Source organism: Oreochromis niloticus, unplaced genomic scaffold (assembly GCF_001858045.2).
Source record: "Oreochromis niloticus isolate F11D_XX unplaced genomic scaffold, O_niloticus_UMD_NMBU tig00007310_pilon, whole genome shotgun sequence".
Lineage (NCBI taxonomy): Eukaryota > Metazoa > Chordata > Actinopteri > Cichliformes > Cichlidae > Oreochromis > Oreochromis niloticus.
Window position 1 is genome coordinate 116,584 of NW_020328478.1, and position 21,117 is coordinate 137,700.

General features: G+C 39.9%; 1 protein-coding gene across 1 annotated transcript; it reads right to left on the reverse strand.

Annotated features, from left to right (window-relative positions):
- Positions 1-5,575: 5,575 nt before the first annotated feature.
- Positions 5,576-8,625, reverse strand: LOC109200309 (leucine-rich repeat LGI family member 2-like; the record flags this gene model as incomplete). The annotated part of the gene is made up of 5 exons (XM_019355825.2): positions 5,576-6,661; positions 7,784-7,948; positions 8,105-8,274; positions 8,378-8,449; positions 8,540-8,625. Coding segments are annotated over 5 exons (1,311 nt in total), but the record flags the coding sequence as incomplete, so codon positions are not given.
- Between the last annotated feature and the right edge of the window lie 12,492 nt (positions 8,626-21,117).

Sequence of the window (21,117 nt, forward strand, 5' to 3'; positions counted from 1 at the left end):
CAGCACTGGGGTCTTTTGTTTGATGGTTCCACAGTGCCTCCCTCTGGCCGTGATGAAGTATCACACCCCTCTGCTCTTTCTATTACAGGGAATGTCTAGAAAGCACAAACCTTTAATAATCACAGCTGAGATCATAAACTGTAGTTATCCTTCCTTCCTTTCCTTCTTCCTTCCTCTTAAGCACTTAAGGGTTGCTGGAGATGGCTTGAAGACTATCCCAGCTGTCACAAGGTAAAACTCAGGGTACACACTTTACAGTTCACCACTCATGATCACATTCCCAATAGATGATTGTAATTCCCAAAAGAATCACCAATTAACCTAAAAAAGCAAGTTGTTGGACTGTGAGAGGGAGCCGGAGCACCCTCAGAGAACACAACATGCAAACAGCAGCCAGCAGATTCACATGCAGGACCTTCTTGCTGTGAGGCAACAGTACCAACCACTGCACCACCGTGCTGACCTTAGAGCGCAGTCGTATGGTGGAAAATGTTACTGTGGATGCTTTAGATTATATTACATACAGAAAAAAGTACTGGTTTATTATTTTAGTGGGCAAAAGAGTCAAGATTGGATCTAAAGGATGTAAATGGACAAGCACAGTGCATTTCTACTCAGTCTGAACACTCGACACAGCCTCATTCACCCAACTGCACACACATGATTAGGGGAAACTCAACGTTCAGTATCTTCATTTTTTCATCAAAAGACTTTCTCTGTATCTCTGCTCTGTTTGTTTTTGACTTGAAACACTAAATAAAAGTTTTACTACACATCTGTCTCTATTGTTTAATCAGCAGCTGTAATACTAAACTGTCCACATTTAGTAGATTTAGAGATATTTATTTCACCACTTTTAGTTAATGATACTTTATAAACCTATTCTGCTGTTTAACAAAGACAGTATCATCATGTTTAAAGCACTTTTAAATCTGACAGCAGCACTCAGTTCTCCTGCACATGTGTGATCTTGGAGTGAACTGAAGGTTCAGATGCATCTCTCAGGTCCTGTGTGGAGACTTTGCTGGACTTTGTCTGTTTGTTAAAGATGTGATTTACAGATGCTATTCAGCTGGTGTAGATAGTGGGGGTTTAGGTCTGAAACATCTTCTTTTGTTTTTTTATCTCATTCATCCAGTTTCATGAGATAAATGTTTGGTACAAGGACTGGATAGAAAAAAAAACTGAAAAGAGAAACTTTGAAAGAGCTTTAGAAAGCCTGGAGGAAAAGCAGCACTTGTTTAATCAAATCTAATAAGACACATTGTTTAAATGTCCCAAAGTAAAGAGATCTCTCTGTGAACCTTTAATTCGTCACCCTCTTGTGGCAGCAGCTGGCTACTGTTACTTGCACATGTGCATTGTGGTTTTTTATTATGTTATAATTTAATACAAAACCCTTATTTAAATGAGTGAGTTGAAGTAATATATGAAATATTAGTCTTAGGTAAGTCCCAGAGTTCAGTTTATTGGACATTAGCTACATTTAATAAGAAGATATGAGATCCAAATATAAGCTTATGTCAACACATGTTCAATTTGATGAAGTTTACTGAACAAATTTGAATCATCACAACAACCAAAATGTTAGCAACACATCATAAAGTTTATTATTATAACTATGGTAATCATGTTGTCCAGAATCGTGACATCCACCCATTTAGAATCTTACCACCACTTTGAGCCTTTGATCCTTAAACCCATAAATAGGGGTGAGAAGCAACAACTTTTAGTTCGTTGTTCGCAGCATTTATGTTCGCAGCCTTCGACTGTTCGTGACACAGATTTAGAGTCTTACCACCAACGTGATCATTTGATCCTAAAACCGACAAATAACGGTGAAAAACAACGACTTTTAGTCCATTACTGGCAGCATTTCTGTTCGCAGCCCTCAACTGTTTGCCAGAGAAGCATCTGGACACATTTGGATCCTAACTACAGACTCCAACATGTCTCAAGGTGAAGAACCAAAAAGTCAAGAAGCTGACCCCAGCGCTCTTCACTGGGATGAACCAGAAGACCCTTACCTCTCCTCTCTTCCTTGGGATGAACAAGTTGAATTAGAGGAGAAGCGCTTGGCAGAAATGGAGAATGAAAATCTTCTTAACAGAGAGAAGATTGTCTTATTGATGGAGGAAAATGAGAGACAGAGCGCTCAATTAAACAAAATGTCCTACCTGCTCCAAGAAAAGGAGAGTATTATTGAGGAAAAACAGTGGGATATCAAAGACATGGAGGAAAGGAACCAAGAGCTCCAAGGAAAGCTGGATGAAGCTCTAGAAAAAATTAAAGAAATCCTCCAAGAGACAAAACAACAGGACATGAGAGAAAGACAGATGCACGATCAACTTGAAAAGATGGAGATCAAATACAGAGTGGTAAAAGCAAGGGATGATAAAAATCAGGAAACAAATAAAGAGGTTCTTCAAGAGAAAAGGCAGCAGCAGATCAAACAAAAGCGAATGGGCCGCGAGCTTAAGAACATCAAGAAACAAAATGACGAGCTGCAAGTAAAGCTTGATGAAGCTCTGCAAATAAATGAAGCGATCCTCGAAGAGAAAAACCAACAGGACATAAAGCAGCGAGACATGGAGAGCCAACTCCAACACATGGAGGGAAAAGACAGGATGCGAAAAACAATGCACAAATATGACGAGTTGCTGCAAGAGAAAAAGCAACAGGAGATGAAACAAAAAGAATTAGATTGCAAGCTTCAGAACATGGAGAAAAACAATGAAGGCTTGCGAGTAAAGCTCGATGAAGCTTTACAAAAAAATACAGAAATCCTTGAAGTGAAAGAACAACTGGTCATAAACCAGGGAGAAATGCAGTGCCAGCTCCAAGGCATGGAAGGAAAATACAGAGCACTGCAGGCAATGCATTATGAAACACAGAACAAATATCAAGAGCTGTGTCAAGAGAAAGAACAACAGGACATAAAGCAGAACGAAGAAAAACTTCTTCTTGTCCAGGACTTTGAGAAGACAAAGCAAAAACTGCAAGAACTTGGCAACAAAATTAAGCACACAACAGCTGAACTGGAAGGAGAAAAGGAGAAAGTGCAAAAACAGGAGGCAACAGCTAAAGAACTAAAAGAAAGGCTCAAAGAAGAACAAGCCAAATTAGAAGAAGTGGAAAAAATATGCAACAAACTTAAGAAGCAAAATACAGAAACAGTGGACGAGTTGAGATCCCTCATACTAGAGAAGAAAGTGCTTGTGGAAAAGCAACTCAAGAAGAAGAAAAAGTGCTTCCGCTTCTTCCTCCGCAGGGCCACTCCTGCCTCATCTTCCTCCACCTCTGTTCCAGCTTAACTTTCCCTTCTCCTCTCCCTCCCCTCTCTCCCCAATAATTTCATAATAAACACAATTGGCTCCTAACACCTGTCCCATCTCCCTCCCCCTCTCTCTCTTTTCACCCTCACCCCCAACCAGTCCCGACAGTTGACTGCCCCCTCTAGAGCCTGGTTCTGTCATAGGTTTCTTCCTTTAAAGGGAGTTTTTCCTATCCACTGTCGCCTAGTGCTTGCTCAGAGGGCATTGTTGGGGTTTTCTCTCCTCTATCTCTTTCCTCCTTTCTATCCCTTTCCTTGACACCCCCCCCTTTCTATTTCCCCAATAATTTCATAATAAATACAATTGGCTGCATTTTAAATATGTCTGATCAATGTCTTCATTCAAGAATGAATTGTCTTTGTCACAGAGTCATGTGTATTTTGTGTTTTCCTCGGGCTGGTGATCCTCGCGGTCGTTCAGCCCAGGAGTCCAGATTATTCGTGTTTTAATCACATTTAGTGTTACATTTTAGATCACCACAATAGGATATCCACAATTTAGGATTCAGGCATTTGTTTTAGTTCGATATTGTAATCATTCTGTGATTGAGTAGTTTACAGAACCAGCAGTTAGCAGCAATAACTTCAAATCAATGACATTTGCAAGCATTCCTTTATACACAGCATTTCAGTCAGGTTGAGGTCTGGACTTCCATGCTGTAGATTTGCTGCTGTGCTTGGGGTCATTATCCTGTTGCATGGCCTAATTTAGGAGAAGCTTTATCTGTCGGACAGACAGCCTCACATTTGACTCTAAAAAACTTTGGCATACAGAGGAGTTCGTTGACTGCAAGGTGCTTATTGCTTGTGTCTGCAGAAGAAGCTCAAATCACCACACTTGAACCAGCATATTTGACAGTGGGTTTGAGGTGTTTAAGTGTTTGAGTGTCTGAAATACTGACATGTGAACGCCAGAATATAATGGTGAGATTTTAATGCTGGTTAGATTGCATACACACTGCACATTATAAGGTTTTACAATTTTGCATCTGTGATCACTCAAACACCAGACAGTACTGAATGTTTCTTCTTTCTTTGTGCAACTTTACAATCATAATGTCCATTTTTGGGTTTGGGGGTTTTTTTAGGCAAAGAAGGGAAGTTTTATTTTTAATGATCAGTGTCAGTGATTAATCACTACAGTGGCATAAATAAATTTGTCATGTTTTCACAGATTTATTTTGATATTACATCATATTTGTAAGAGGAACATTCATTAGGTTTAAACAAAATCATACAAAAGAATTGTAACGCTTGCATATTGTTAACCTAGAAGCACTTTTAGTCTTTGTTAGGTTTATCTAAAAAGAATTTGGCAAACACCCTTTTTTGAATGTCATGCTCTTGCAGGCTGCAGTAACATTTGAGTTTTGTAAGTGCAAAGGTCCATTCAAACAGGTGGTGACATTACAATCCTTGGTTTATGTACATTTTGGAGCTTGTCAACATTCAGCATTTCCAAAAGCAGAATAAAAATTTGAAAAAAAAAATTCAGTAAGCTTGAAGATATATTTACATGTACATTTATTTTCCTTCCTTGTGGTCACACAAATTCTGCCTCTGATGCTTCTGACTTCAGATGTTAGTAAAAAAAATATTGTTAATTGGGCAAAACAGTTTTTCTTTTAAACATATCAGGAGGTTCATTTTCCCTGACATCATCTAAACACAGCTCCTTTGCAATACTGATAAAGTTTCTCTGTACTTTGCCACATTATATTACAGCAGATCTAGAAGTTGTATCTAAATGGTGATTCTCCGTTAATGAATTTGTATAAGGTCAAGTCCTGGATATTTTACTAACTGTAACAACAAACCACTGCTTCCTACTGTATGCATTATAATCTACAGCATCTACAAAGACACCTTCCAACAAACAGCTACACTCTATGATCTCAGCTATGATAATTAAAGGTTTGTGCTTTCTAGACATTCCCTGTAATGGAAAGAGCAGAGGGGTGTGGTACTTCATCACGGCCAGAAGGAGGCACTGTGTAACCATCAAACAAAAGACCCCAGTGTTTATAAGGCAAGGTACTGTACGTTACCACAGGGTATGAGGATACAGGTAGGTGGCAAAATCATTCAATCCATCATCAGTCACCGCAAATCAGAATAAATTTGTTACGTTCATTCAGGTCCTGATGTATTTTTATAGCTGCATAAAACTACTGAGAGAAAGATATTAAACAAAAAAAAAAGATTAATCCAAATAGATTCAATTAAATGTCTGTTTTTTTTAACCCGTCATGAACTTCAGTGGTATTTTTAAGAGAATAGTAGTAGTTATGAAAGGGTAGTACTTCAGAAAGTCTGAGGATCCATGAGTGCAAGGCCATTCAGAAATAGTCACGATACATCTTGACCCCGCTCTAATTTGTGAGTGAAAACTATGAAGGTGTGGATATTTGACAGTTTATAAGGTCCTTTCTCTTTTTTTTTTCCTTCTTGAATTTGTCTTTCAAGTGGAAGACATTTGATTTCAGACGGGACGATAAGGCACAGCCCCTCACAAGCTCAGGTCGATGATGATGTGCTCAAAGATCTGCGTGTTTCCCTTGAAGCTCGAGGAAAAAATAAAGTCCCTGCGGTCGGTAGATACCACGGTGAAAGAGCGTGGGGCTTGGATGTACACCTCCTTAAAGCGGTCAAAGATTTTGTTGTCCTCATCCCACAGGTAGATCTGTGAGAAGGTGTAGTCGCTTCCCAGAGCCAGATAGTAACGTTCCTTGAAAGAGAACGGCTGGAGAATCACGGAGCCTCGAGAGGGCAAAGCTTGGATCTCAGCAAACTGTTTGGTGCCCCAACGCAGAACTTTGGAATCACCGATATACCGCGTCATAGCCAGGTAGAGCTCCTCCTTGATCCGGAAGTGTTTCACAACCACTACATCCTCCATGTTGGGGATCTCACCCTGCAGGATGAACTTCTGGTTGCTCCGGCTCCACTGGTAGATCACTGGAACCTGTGAGCGGCTCGCTAGAATAAGGTGAGCTTTCCCATCCAAGTCGAGAAACTCTACATCCGTGTCGCGGTACCACTCGTGCAGTGACTGGTATGAATAAAAGCCATTATCATTCCACTTGTAGAGGGTGGAGAGGCCGGCTTTTGAGCTGTCAGCAATCACAAAGAACCAATCAGAGCCAATCTGGAAGGCCTCAATATCATTGGGCTTAGAGATCTTGGACACTTCGATATCCTGGAACTTATTGAACCTGCTTTGGTCGTCATCAAACTTGTAAATGTGGGAACCACCAAACAGCTGAGCCACAATGACAAACACCTCATATTTGATGATAACAGATTTGCACCCCACAATGGACTGACCTAAAGGGCAGAGAAACACATGAATCGCGTGAGAATGAAACTGGGAGCATTCTGGGAGTGTTTGTTAGCCTAATGTGTGATTTAGACTTCCTAACTTACACTGTAACTGGAAACTCCCTTTAACCCTCCACCTAACCTTCCACGTAACCTGACATGCACCTCCTGCCCACATAGCAAAATTGGTATGGCCCAGATCTGGCCCACACAATGTGCTTACACATGGCCCACATACCACAAAGACTGACGGCCCTTTGGTGGCCCAGATCAGGTTTGCCAGAGGAGGCCCAGACATGGGCCAGCACAAGGCCAGTTGCAGACACACTGGTGGTCCTGTGCTAGCCCATCTCTGGCACCAAAGGACCGTCATTCTTTGCAGTATGTGGACCATGTGTAAGTTGTGTGCAGCCATGGGCCAGTCGCAGACACACAGCTGACCCTGTGCTGGCCCAGATGTCAGCCAAATGTGTACCTTAATCAAGCCATGTAATAACAACATGTGCCGGAACATAAATAGTGCAAAAGTAACATTACAAACCTCTGTTCAGACAGTGAATGAACTGATTCTTTTACAGCGCATTTCCTTTCCCAAAGTCATACCTGAATTTGAAACGTTGGCTACCATAGCAGTATAGTATATCAACATGGCACTTGGGTCTTCCAACTAAAATAGGAAAATAGGAACATAAACAGTGCCATCATTGCCAGACCTGGCCCACATCTGGTTGACATATACCCTGCCATGACACCAGTCAGTCAGAAGTGCCAGCTTGATGCCGGATAAGGGGGAAACCTGTTCTCTATGAGCCTGGGCCACATGACCCAAACCACAATCGAGCAAGATATGGCATGCCATCACATAGACAGTGCCATCTATACCAGGCCTGGCCCATATCTGGATGGCATACGTCTTATCATGCCAGAAGTCAGCCAGCAGTGCCGGCTTGATACCAGATCTGGGCCAGACCTGCTTGCTATGTGGGTTAGAGATGTAACTACACGTTGGGTCGAAACAGCCTGCAAGGACTTAAATGGTTAGAAGGTTGCGCTGCAGGATCAAGAGGGGTTTCCAGTTATCTCGTAGGTTAGGACACATTTCCTGCAAAAGTCGAAATCAAAATTTACCTGTGATGTTATCATAAGTCCTGAAGTTCATTTCTATGTGGTCCCACTGGAAAATCATACAGCTCTCTGTGCTGGGAGCAGAAATGGCCACGTAGACATCATTCTTATAGCTGAATGTGTCAACAGACAAGGATTCTGAGGCAACAGACTGATGAAGGATGAAATCTGTGGAAAGGAACATCGGGAAATGTATTTTTCACAAACCAACAAAGCCACGTTAAATGAATAACCTCTACACATCTTAGAATGACTCTGCTGAGTTCTCTCATCCTGATCTCAGCTGGACATGAGAGAAGGGCAGCTGGCTCAGGTGTTTCTCACCTGTGGAGACACACTCATTCTGCAGGCTGGTCATATCATTGTGGCGCTTGCCCTTCATGTCCTCTGGTCCTGCACACACAACATCCGACACTGTGGCATTGGTGTTCTTTAACCACGTCATAAGCCACTTGGCTCTGCAGTCACGTTCAAAGGCATTGCCTCGCAGGTCCCTGCAGAAAGGGAATATTGTATTTCACGGCTGAACTGGGAGAAAGACAGACTGCAAGAATTACTCAGTACGCTATTTGCCTATTTAACTATGTACAAACTCACAGCTCTATAAGGGAGTCAAGGTCAATGAAGAGGTCCCTGGGCAAGGCTTTAATGTTATTGTTTGCCAAAGACCTGGAAACAAATGCAGTTGATTATGAAAAAGAGACATCATTAAATCATGTATAACAGATAACAGTTGTATTTTCAGTCACTGGAACATACAAGTGAGTCAGGTCCCTGAGTCCTCTGAAGGCATATTTGGATGTAGTCTCTAGTTTGTTACTCTCAATGAATCTGTGGATCAACAAGAAGAGAAAGAAAAGTATATTTTTTGATCAATTTCAACATTTTGCCAGCTAGTAAACCAAATGGTAAGTGGACTGGTTCTTGTACAGCACTTTTCTATTTTGCCTGAGCACTCGAAATCCTTGAAACCTGTCTAATTCAGATCAGGACCTCAAAGCACCAGCAGCCCAGATCAGCTGATCACAGCCTGTACACAAAGAAAATCTACTGAAGCTTTGAATAGAAATTGCGATTCTTAACCTCTTGTTGAGCCACTACAACCAATTTTAGAGTTCCCCCACCTGCTGAATCCCACTTTAACCCGTTCCTTACTCATTTTCTGTTTAGAGTCGCTCTCTACAATGTAGAGATATTTTAAAATCTTTCGTCTTTTTCTCTGCTCATGTTCTACCAAACTGATTCAAGCTGAGTATATTTATGAGAATTTAAATTTAAAGAAGTAAAGGTAATTTTCTTATGTATTAATGTTACTTTAATGATACATTAATATAGCACAAGGTTCAATTAGCTTTGCACAAAAATAGCTGGTAGAAAAATCCTCCAAAGAGCTACTTTTACTGGAGTAGTTTTACCTCTAATATCTGTACTTCTGATTAAGTACAGAATGTCTTTGCTTTTGCCATCTCACACTCTTTCATGTTTGAATCCATCTTTAATGGGACCACAGAGGAAATATTTGCTGGAGCACACCTCGTGTGCCCCAGAATCCTTACTTTGTCAATGTGAATTTTAAACAATCAAATCTTGTGAAAATGGCCACAACTTGTATATTTAACACAGACATAATACTTCTCCCACAGGAGAAAGGCTGTGTACATCTTTGCTGTTGTAGATTAGATTTAAGTTCACTTCTTTGCAACAGTCAAAACTGGCACAAGGCAGACACTGAGAGGGGAAGCAGGTTCACAAGTTTTATTACACGAGAGAAGAGGTTTGAGCCAAAAGCAGACAGGTGAGGATCCACCAGTGAGTTCTTTCCTCACAGACAATTATTGTTTTCTTTGGTAAAACAAACAAACAAACAAACAACAAACAAACAAACAAACAAACAGTGGTGGTGCTGCACTTGAAATGAAGTAATAACAGAAATTCAGTTTGAAATTACACTTGCATATGTACAAAACTATTTATTTATGTAAAAGGTGAATTAAAACTGGTAATAGCAGGTGGTTAGTTTGTAATATTACTCATTACTACGACCTTATTTCACTGCTTTTTTATTCAAGTTTGTGTCCCAGTGCCAGGTGAGTCACAATAATATTTCCAAATGTGCAGCACCTGTAGGTTCCTTTGTTTTCACTCTTGTGTCCAGTTCATCCCAAACCAGCTCGATGGGTTCAAGTCTGGAGACTGTGCTGGCTACTCCATGTTTTCAAGCTTACCATCTTGTTCTTTGTTCCTGAGGTAGTTTTGTCTTGCTTCAAAAACAGCACTTAGTTCTCCTGCAAACTGAATGTAAATTGATGATTTTGAAGGGAAGTCCTCTTTCTTTCTGTTATTTAAACCAGTTTATAGGATGACAGGATCACATCATATATGCAGTAGCCACCCTTGCAGTGAGATCATTTCCGATTCAGTGAAAGTAGATGAATCAGCTGATGGTTCAGATGCATCTCTCAGGTCCTGTGTGGGGACTTTGCTGGACTTTTTCCTGTTTCTTAAAGACATGACTTTCAGATGCTATTGTATTGCTGGTGTAGATGGTGGGTTTTTTTTAGGCCTGAAACATATTCTTTTGTCCTCCACTCAAACAGTTTCATGAACTTCTTTTACAGACACACTGCACCCCAGTCTGAGATATGCTGTCCTCCTATACTATAAATCAGAGCGAGAAGGTACGACCTCTCTCATGGCCTTAGGATGTATGTGTATGCCAGACTGCTCTGGAATGCACACAGAGTCTCTGCAGATTACTAAGGATCAGAGATCTTATCAATATGCAATCGATTATATAACTCTAAGCACATATGAGTATATGTTTCTTAGCATAAACGACAATCCAACAATATAAACCTGACAGTGGTCTTCTACCTTTTGCATCAATAGTTTTACGGGATGTTTTGCAAATTAGCACATTTTGTTTGACATCCTCCTTGTGAAATCCAAACAACAGTGAGTCTCACTCCCTCGCTCATCTGAAACTCCCGCTGGGACCATATTTTCCCTATCTGGTAGTATATGAACACGCATGATCAGCACAGCGCACCAGTTAGAATTCAGTTTTCAGGGCCCTCTTCTGTGGAGTAAGCTTACAGTTTGGATTCAGGAGACAGTGTCACGGTCTGCGGTGGGCGGATCGTGTGTGGGAGTGTGAGGTTCCAGGTGCAGACATAGACGAGGAGACAGTACTGAACTTGAAACGAAAAGCGAGCCTTTATTTGGGCTGATTAACGTGGCAAACAACAGAACGCACAGAGCAAAACTAAACTAGAAGCTGAACTGGGAAAACTAAGAACTGACACTTACAGCAGGGAAAGCGAAGGCAGGGTGACGATGATGCATATGACGGAGACAACTATGAACAGGACTCTGTGCTGGAACAACAAAGAACTATGAAACGTATACACGTAAGTAACATGGACATGACCAGCACAGAGTCCTGAAACCTGGCGTAACACGGGGGAAACTGAACAAACGACGCGGCGACGACCACAGGAAGCCTGAGGACTTAAATACACACATGAGGTGATCAGGGGAAGTGGAGACACATGAGAACACAGCTGACTAGAATGAAACATAATGACAATACAGGGGAGAGTAACACTAACTACAATGAACAAAGAACACCAGACTCTTCCAAAATAAAACAGGAAACACAAAGACATAGACATGGCACGAACTTGACAACAAGAGCCATACAGACATGAAACATGACAGGTAGACGCACGGACCAGGGAGAGATGACAAAAGGGACTAAGAAACCAAGGACTAAACTGCAAACTAGAAAACAGCTAGATGCGTTACACTACAACATGGGGATACAAAAATATGCATTAGAACTCAAACACTGGGCCTAATGGCCCAGTACCGTGACAGACAGACACTATTGCTACTTTTAAGATTAGGCTTAAAACCTTCCCTTTTGGTAAAGCATATAGTTAGGGCTGGATCAGGTGACCCTGAATCCTCCCCTAGTTATGCTGCAATAGGTGTAGGCTGATGGGGGATTCCCGTGGCAGGTATTTCATCTTCAGTCACCTTTCTCACTCACTATGTGTTAATAGACCTCTCTGCACTGAATCATACTTGTTATTAATCTCTCGTTCTCTTCCACAGCATGCCTTTTGTCCTCTCTTCCTTCTCTCACCCAACCGATGGCGGCAGATGGCCGCCTCTCTCTGACCCTAGTTCTGCTGGAGGTTTCTTCCCGTTAAAAGGGAGTTTTTCCTTCCCATAGTGGCCAGAGTGCTTGCTAATAGGGGGTCATATAATTGTTGGGTTCTTCTCTGTATGTATAATTGTAGGGTCTACCTTACAATACAAAGTGCCTTGAGGCGACTGTTGTTGTGATTTGGTGCAGCAGAATCCTTCTTCCAGAAAAGAGAAAAATACTTTTCCTTCTTTTTCAGGCTCAGATCTGCAGCTGTTTGTTTTGTACTATGAGGTTTGTCATCTCACTGAAACATTCTTTCTGCTGAATCTCCATTTTCTGGCAGCCTTTCTCCGGTTCTTCTAATGCTTCTTGCTTCTCTAGGTCCTTTTCTTTCAGGTGTTTATATTTCTCTTGCGGCACTTTCTTTGTCTCAGCATGTTCTCATTTCTTAGTTGTAAGTTGTCTTGCATGGCTTCTAATTCCTGATGTCTCCTCTGCATTTCTTCAAATATGTCTTTTTGTGTTGTTTCTTTTTCTTCTTCTCTTCTTGCATTTCACCATTTGTCTTTTGGACTTTGTGATACATTCCATGCAAATGTGTATTTTTGTTCACAATTTCTTTGTTTCTGAGCTGCATTTCTGTACATTTTTTCTCCAGCTGTTGTTTCTCTTCCTCGAGTTCAATGTTTTTGTCCTTTGCTTCGTTATAAAACACTTGTAAGTCTGCATTTTTCTTCTTGAAGTTGTGGAGAACATCCTGCATCTCTCTTTGTGTCTCTTCCAGTTGTTCCTTCTCTTCCAACATTTCTGTGTTTCTCCTGAGTATTCATCAAACATTACTTTCAGCCCTTCATGGTTTTTCTCCATATCTTCAAGCTAGCATGTCCAACTGTTGGTGCATTGCATCCTGCTGCTCCTTTTTTTGCACCATTTGTGTATTTCGTCCGATCACTTCATCCAACATGACTCGCAAGCCTTCACTATTTTGCTCTGCTACTTTGAGTTTTAAATTTTTATTCAAAAGATATACGAAACTGGCTAATTGCTAGAAAATGCTAATGCTCCCCACTCATATGCAAAGTGTTAAGGCCAATGTGTGACCCACCTGTCACTGGGCCAGAATTGAATAAATAAGCAGTGAAATGAGTTCAGAGTAATGAGTAATATCACAAACTAACCACCTGCTATTACCAGTTTTAATTCACTCTTTATATAAATAAATATATTTTATAAATTGAATTTCTGTTATTACTTCATCTGAACTGCATGGTGAACATGGGTCTTCAACAACACATATCCATATCTCTACAAAGTTGCTTTAAAATGTTTATATACTTCTGCTTCATCAGTACCCTGTGACACAGGGCTGATCTCAAAGAGAGGAAATGGCGTCGGCCCCCACATGCTACAAAATTCTCATCCTTAATAACGTGTGTAAACAATGGTTTCTCCCCTCACATACAAGTGCATAAGCACTGGCATTGTCACAGCGCTTGTCTTTCCTAAACAAATGTTTTCATTTATGCTTCCTTACTGAAAAGATTTTTCTAACTTTTGAATTTAACATAATGTATTAGTCAGGTCATATTTTTGTTATAATCAGTTTATTTTGAATGTAAACACTTTTCGTCCAGTCTCTTTCATTTAGTTAACTCTTAACACATAACAGCTTTTTACATAAACAGGACCAAAACGAATAAACCTAGCTTATTCTCTCAACCAGGGCTGTTGAGATTAAACTGAATCTTCCATGGTTGGTTGCATGTTTGAGATCTCAGGTTCAACTACCAGCAGGACATTCAGGAGTACCATACCACAGAGAGCAGCGTCAGGTGTCAACGTCCATGTTATTGAGATGTTTGTTGCAGATGTGCCTGTATTATTGACTGCTTTGAATTTCTCATTGAAAACCTAAAGATGTGAAAGCGAGGTCAGAGACATACTCCCATTACAAACATTGTTATACAATGAAACATTCAACTGGTGTCACACCAGGGAGAGTTTCCTTTATATCAAAAGGTTGGGTGGCAGAATATCCGACAAACACTTGATTGAACAAAGTGAGTTTTTTGGACTGCCTCAGCCCAGGTGATGTAAACGGCAGCGAGACAGAGCGAGCGATCGAGTGAGAGAGACAGAGAGCGAGTTTTGAGATGTTAGAGATTTGTGATGTTTAGCGTACAGTTGGTGTGTTGTGTTAACTTGTGTAGTTAGTGTGTTGTGGTGTGTAGTTGTTGTTTTGTTTTGTGTGTCAGTGAGGACACGAATGAACGTCACACAGGCAGAATGCAGTGTGAACACTGTCTCCAGGTGGAAATCAGAAGGAGTGATACACCTCCTGCTGTCAGGCCTGCAGGGTTTCTCCCTCTGATGTTCTTCTCTGTCTTGTGGTAAACAATTTTAATTTTTTTTTACTGTCACAAATAATTTGTGGGGCATCTTATTGTGACACCTCATTGTTCTCTCATTTTAGTTAAGTAGTATTTTTAAATGGCTGTACAAAAAAAAAGAACACAAGATGCATCGGCTGCATTTTTAGATGAATAGTTGTATATAACTTTATTATTCACAAAAGTTTTACATAAGTTTTACAAATTTACAATTTATATTTGCATTTCAAGTTATGAAAATAATTTACTAAACATGTCTGTGGTTTTTACACTAAAAGAAAACATAACTATTACTAGGATTTTATGTGTTTGTATGATTGCAGACCAATTGTGTTAATACAGTATGTCAATGAAAAAATAACTGTAAATTCGGACATGTGAGGTTGTGCTGAAAAGAATGATACCAAGCAAGACAAGATAAAAAAAAAACAAAATCAAAAGTAGCCAAAAATGGTCAATTATATTTTGGATCTCAGGAAATTAGGTTTAAATTATTGTTTGTGACAGAGTAGATTTCTGACATTTTAGTAGTAGTAGTAAGGAACAATTTGATTTTCTGTCTAACAACAAACAGTGTGAAACTTAAGTTAGACTTAAGTTTGCCTAATGTTTTGTTGCTTTCTGGATTTTATACTTATTGGGTACATATTTATTTATTATACAGACTATACAGTACATAAAATAAAAATGTAATTTTTTTATGTAACTGAAATGTTTAATTATATGGGTTATAGAAAATAATTAAGTTATAGACCATATTTATATGAAACGTGTATACTTACTGCATATTAATCATTTTAACCATATGTAACACCTGCATATGTGTTTTAAAAAAGGCTTTGATTCTGCCACCCCATTTGATTTCCATGCCACCCTAGGAAAATTTCTCTAGATCCGCCCCTGGACCTGTCCTGGACCAGCAACACCAAATCAGTGACAAAAAGAGCTCAGCAGCGACTGCAATTCAAGAGACGACTGAAGAAGGTGCACATCCCCAAACCCATCTTTAACACCTTCTACAGAGGTACCATACAGAGCATCCTAACCCGCTATTTACACCTCATGCTGCTCTGGGAAAGCCACAAGCATCATGGCTGACCCGCATCACCTTTCCCACCAACTGTTTACCACCCCTTAATCCAGAAGATGACTCTGCGTCATCAGGAGCAGGTCGGCAAGATTGTGCAATAGGATTTTCCCCCAAAGCAGTCCGGCTCCTGAACACCATGCTGCGCTCCTCCACACTGAACTCTCTTCTCCACACACTTCTTGGACTACATAACACTCTCCTTTCACAACCAATTCTTACACTACCCTGTATTGTACTGATCGACTCTGTCTATTGTATTTATTTATTCTCATTGTTTTCTATTCTTACTCTCTCTGTATTCAAGTACAATACTGTTGCATTTACTCTTAGATTATCTTATTTCTGTATAGTTGTAAGTATGTATGTATATTTGAATTTTCCCATTTTATTTTTAAAGTTTGCACCTTTGATCCAGGACAATGATATTTCATCGCACTGTATACTTGAGTGCATGTTGTTGGGTTGACAATAAAACTCTGCTTGACTTGAATTAAACTTGTGCATTAGCGAATGAGGAAATGAGCCTCTACAGGCCTCAGACAGCATGTTAAATGTTAACGTTCATGACAGTTTAATTAGAAAAAGACCAAACAAGTATGGCTTGTTTGGAAGGGCCAGACCTCAACCTGACTGAAATGCTGTGTATGTTAATGAATTGAAGGTATTGCTGCTAATCTGGTCCTTGGCTGAATGACCGCGAGGATCACCAGCCCGAGGAAAACACAAAATACACATGACTCTGTGACAAAGACAATTCATTCTTGAATGAAGACACTGATCAGACACATTTAAAATGCAGAAAATAGAAAGGGGGGTGGGGGGTCAAAGAAAGGGATGGAAAGGAGGAAAGAGATAGAGGAGAGAAAACCCCAACAATCCCCTCTGAGCAAGCACTAGGCGACGGTGGATAGGAAAAACTCCCTTTAAAGGAAGAAACCTATGACAGAACCAGGCTCTAGAGGGGCAGTCAACTGTCGGGACTGGTTGGGGGGTGAGGGTGAAAAGAGAGAGAGGGGGAGGGAGATGGGACAGGTGTTAGGAGCTCAAGGGAGCTAGGGGAGGGAGAGGTGTCAAGGTGTCAGGAGAGAGGGAGAGGGCAGGAGAGGGGAGGTCAAAATTACGATGGAACAGAGGTGGAGGAAGACGAGGTGACATCAGCAGTGGAAAAACCAGACAAAGCATGAGTGTCCTTCCTCCAGAAGAAGCGGAAGCGTTTCTTCTTCTTTTCCAGGAGCTTTTCCACGAGAACCTTTTTCTCTAGGATCAGGTTTCTCAGCTGATCGATTGTTTCTGTATTCTCCTTCTCAAGTCTCCTGCATGTTTTCTCCACTTCTTCTAATTCGGCTTGTTTGTCTTCGAGCCTTTCTTTCAACTCATTAGAAGTTGCCTCCTGCATTACCTTTGCCTCCTGCATCTCTGTATAACTCTCTTGTAATTTGTTGTGAGTGTCTTCTAACTGTTGACTTTTCCTCTCCATTTCTTCAAGTTTGCACTGCAGGTCTTCATTTGTTTTCTGGAGTTGCTGCTTTAGCACCTGCACCTCAGTGTTTTTGCACTTCAAGGTGTTTGAAAGTTCCTCGAGTTCGGTGTTTTTTGTCAGCATGTCATTGAGCTGACTCTGCATCGCTGAGCACTGTTTTCGCAGTTTCTCCTTCTCTCCTTCCATTTCGGCTGCTTTGTAGTTCATTTTCTTGTAAAGTTCTTGCAGCTTTTGGTTTTCCCTCTCAAAGCCCTGGAGTAAACGTTTGTCTTCTTTCTGCTTTATGTCCTGTTGTTCTTTCTCTTGCAGCAGCTCTTGATATTTCTGCTTGTGCACTGCAGTTTTATCAAGTTTTGCTTCCAGGACTCGGCATTTTTCCTCCATGCTTTGGAGTTGGCACCGCATGTCTCTCTGGTTTCTTTCCAGTTGTTCTTTTTCTTGAAGAACCTGGTTATTTCTTTGCAGTGCTTTATCAAGCTTTGTTTTCAGCTCTCTGTAGTTTTCCTCCGAGTCTTCAAGCTTGCTTTCTTTCTGTTTGATCGGTTGTTGCTTTTTCTCTTGAAGCAATGCTTTGTATTTTATCCCCAAGTTTTGGAGTTCTATGTCCTGCTGTTTCTTCTCTTGGAGGATTTCTGTATTTTTTTGCAGAGCTTCATCAAGCTTTAATTGCAGCTCCCGATCCTTTTTGTCCTTGTCTTTCTCATTTTTCTTCTGCTGGAGGATTTCTTTGAGTTTTTCTATTGCTTTATCAAGCTTTGCTTTGAGCTCAAAGTTCCTTCCACGCATGTCTAGGAGTTCCATTTCTTTCTCCTTCTGAATATCTTCCTTTTCAAGAAGCTGGCTGAACAATTTATCTACTTCAGCAGTCTTTCTCTCATTTTCTTGTCTGAGGAAGATAATCTCCTTTCGCTGTTTAAAAAAACTCTGCCAGACGTAATAGATGTACTCTGGCTGGGCCGGGTGCTTCGTATTGCGATTGTTCATGAGATTTTCCTCATGCATCTCTTCCAAGCACATCTTCTGTACTTGAATATTGTCTTCTTGAGCCAGAAGAGGAGAGCTGGGCTTTACTTTTTCTTTTCTTGTGTGTTTTTTCAGAGACATGTTGGAAAGTGTAAAAAGTCACTCTGAAAAGGATCCAATTGTTTTGAAAGGCTTCTCTGTCAAACGTTTCAATGCTGCCAACATAAATGCTGCGAACAACGAACTAAAAGTTGTTGCTTCTCACTCCTATTTATGGGTTTTAGGATCAAAGGCTCAAAGGATCAAAGTGGTGGTAAGATTCTAAATGGGCGTGATGTCACGATTATGGAAGCCAAAGAGGTTGTCACATGACATTTCTGGGATTTTTTACTTGGACAAATTATCACAACAGTCCCCCCCCCTGCAAAAAAACAACAGCAATCAAACAAAAACATGTTTATTCACCTGAAGCGCAAATATTCAAATAAATATTTACTTTCAAATGAGAAAGCTGTGCATGCATGTTTATGTGTGTATGTATAAATGTACATATACACATAATTTTAAACATACTTAAAATATGACACAGAGCAAATATACACATTTACAAATCATTATCTTAATTTTTCAGTGGGGCCTTCTCCTCTCCAACACCCACAGTATCCTCCTTTGTTTTCTGATTTAAATAAATCAAACAGCATGTGATTAAATAAGAACTGTGTTGCACAAAAACACAATTTTTAAAAAAAATATTAAAAAACTTGACATATCAGGCTGTACCTTTCTCCTTCTTAGAGTCCAGCAAAATATGTTTGCACTGGTTGCTGTTTGAGCAAATAATCCCTCTGACTTGTAAAATTTTTACAAAAACACTTCTTCTCTCTGCAAATGTCTGAAAGTGTGTGAACTTACAGTCCTCAGAATGTGACACCTACACAATGTATTTGAGTTAGCAGGTTACAAACATAAACATGATTACCATAGTTATAATAATAAACTTTATGATGTGTTGCTAACATTTTGGTTGTTGTGATGATTCAAATTTGTTCAGTAAACTTCATCAAAATGAACATGTGTTGACATAAGCTTATATTTGGATCTCATGTCTTCTAATTAAATGTAGCTAATGTCCAATAAACTGAACACTGGGACTTACCTAACACTAATATTTCATATATTACTTCAACTCACTAATTTAATTAAAGGATTTTGTATTAAATTATAACGTAATAAAAAACCACAATGCACATGTGCAAGTAACAGTAGCCAGCTGCTGCCACAAGAGGGTGACGAATTAAAGGTTCACAGAGAGATCTCTTTACTTTGGGACATTTAAACAATGTGTATTATTACATTTGATTAAACAAGCACTGCTTTTCCTCCAGGCTTTCTAAAGCTCTTTCAAAGTTTCTCTTTTCACTCTTTTTCAGTCCAGTCCTTGTACTAAAAATTTATCTCTTGAAACTGGATGAATGAAGGACAAAAGAAGATGTTTTAGACCTAAACCCCCACTATCTACACCAGCTGAATAGCATCTGAAAATCACATCTTTAACAGACAGACAAAGTCCAGCAAAGTCTCCACACAGGACCTGAGAGATGCATCTGAACCTTCAGTTCACTCCAAGATCACACATGTGCAGGAGAACTGAGTGCTGCTGTCAGATTGAAAAGTGCTTTAAACATGATGATACTGTCTTTGTTAAACAGCAGAATAGGTTTATAAAGTATCATTAACTAAAAGTGGTGAAATAAATATCTCTAAATCTACTAAATGTAGACTTTTAAATTTTGGACAGTTTAGTATTACAGCTGCTGATTAAACAATAGAGACAGATGTGTAGTAAAACTTTTATTTAGTGTTTCAAGTCAAAAACAAACAGAGCAGAGATACAGAGAAAGTCTTTTGATGAAAAAAAGAAGATACTGAATGTTGAGTTTCCCCTAATCATGTGTGTGCAGTTGGGTGAATGAGGCTGTGTCGAGTGTTCAGACTGAGTAGAAATGCACTGTGCTTGTCCATTTACATCCTTTAGATCCAATCTTGACTCTTTTACCCACTAAAATAATAAACCAGTACTTTTTTCTGTATGTAATATAATCTAAAGCATCCACAGTAACATTTTCCACCATACAACTGCGCTCTAAGGTCAGCACGGTGGTGCAGTGGTTGGTACTGTTGCCTCACAGCAAGAAGGTCGTGCATGTGAATCTGCTGGCTGCTGTTTGCATGTTGTGTTCTCTGAGGGTGCTCCGGCTCCCTCTCACAGTCCAACAACTTGCTTTTTTAGGTTAATTGGTGATTCTTTTGGGAATTACAATCATCTATTGGGAATGGGATCATGAGTGGTGAACTGTAAAGTGTGTACCCTGAGTTTTACCTTGTGAAAGCTGGGATAGTCTTCAAGCCATCTCCAGCAACCCTTAAGTGCTTAAGAGGAAGGAAGAAGGAAAGGAAGGAAGGATAACTACAGTTTAGGATCTCAGCTGTGATTATTAAAGGTTTGTGCTTTCTAGACATTCCCTGTAATAGAAAGAGCAGAGGGGTGTAGTACTTCATCACGGCCAGAGGGAGGCACTGTGGAACCATCAAACAAAAGACCCCAGTGCTGATAAGGCAACATGCTGTCCATTACCACCAGGTATGAGGACACAAGGTAGGTGGCAAACTCATCTGATCCATCCTCAGTCGCCCCAAATGAGAGTAAATGTGTTACTTTCCTTCAAGTCCTGTCATATTATTTTGTATCCACAAAACTATTAGAGCAGAAATATTTAACTTAAAAAGACAAATCCAAATAGATTAAATCATATTTCACTTTTTTATCACTTTCATGAATGCCAGCCATATTTTCTGGAGAATAGAAGTAGTACTTATATAATGGTAGTGCCTGTTGCCTGAGATCCCATGACTGTAAGGTGACTGAGAAAAATTTCTAATTTAAGAAAACTATGAAGGAGTTGATATTCAACAGTTCCTAAAGTCAAGAAGAAATAATTTCAATGGTGGTAACTGAATTGCCCCTCGGGGATAAATAAAGTCTTCTGAATCTGAATAAAAACTCTGTCAACTGATGTGAAAGAAACAGAAAAAAATGGGGAGGGGGAAAATCAGCATTATAATACAATATTAAAGAAAGTAATAATCCCCTTAAAATGTGACCAATACACTAAATCTGTATGAAATCTTACATGATAGATGTTAGAATTAATTATGAAACAAATACTGGAGAAGGTCTAATGGGCATAGATACAAATC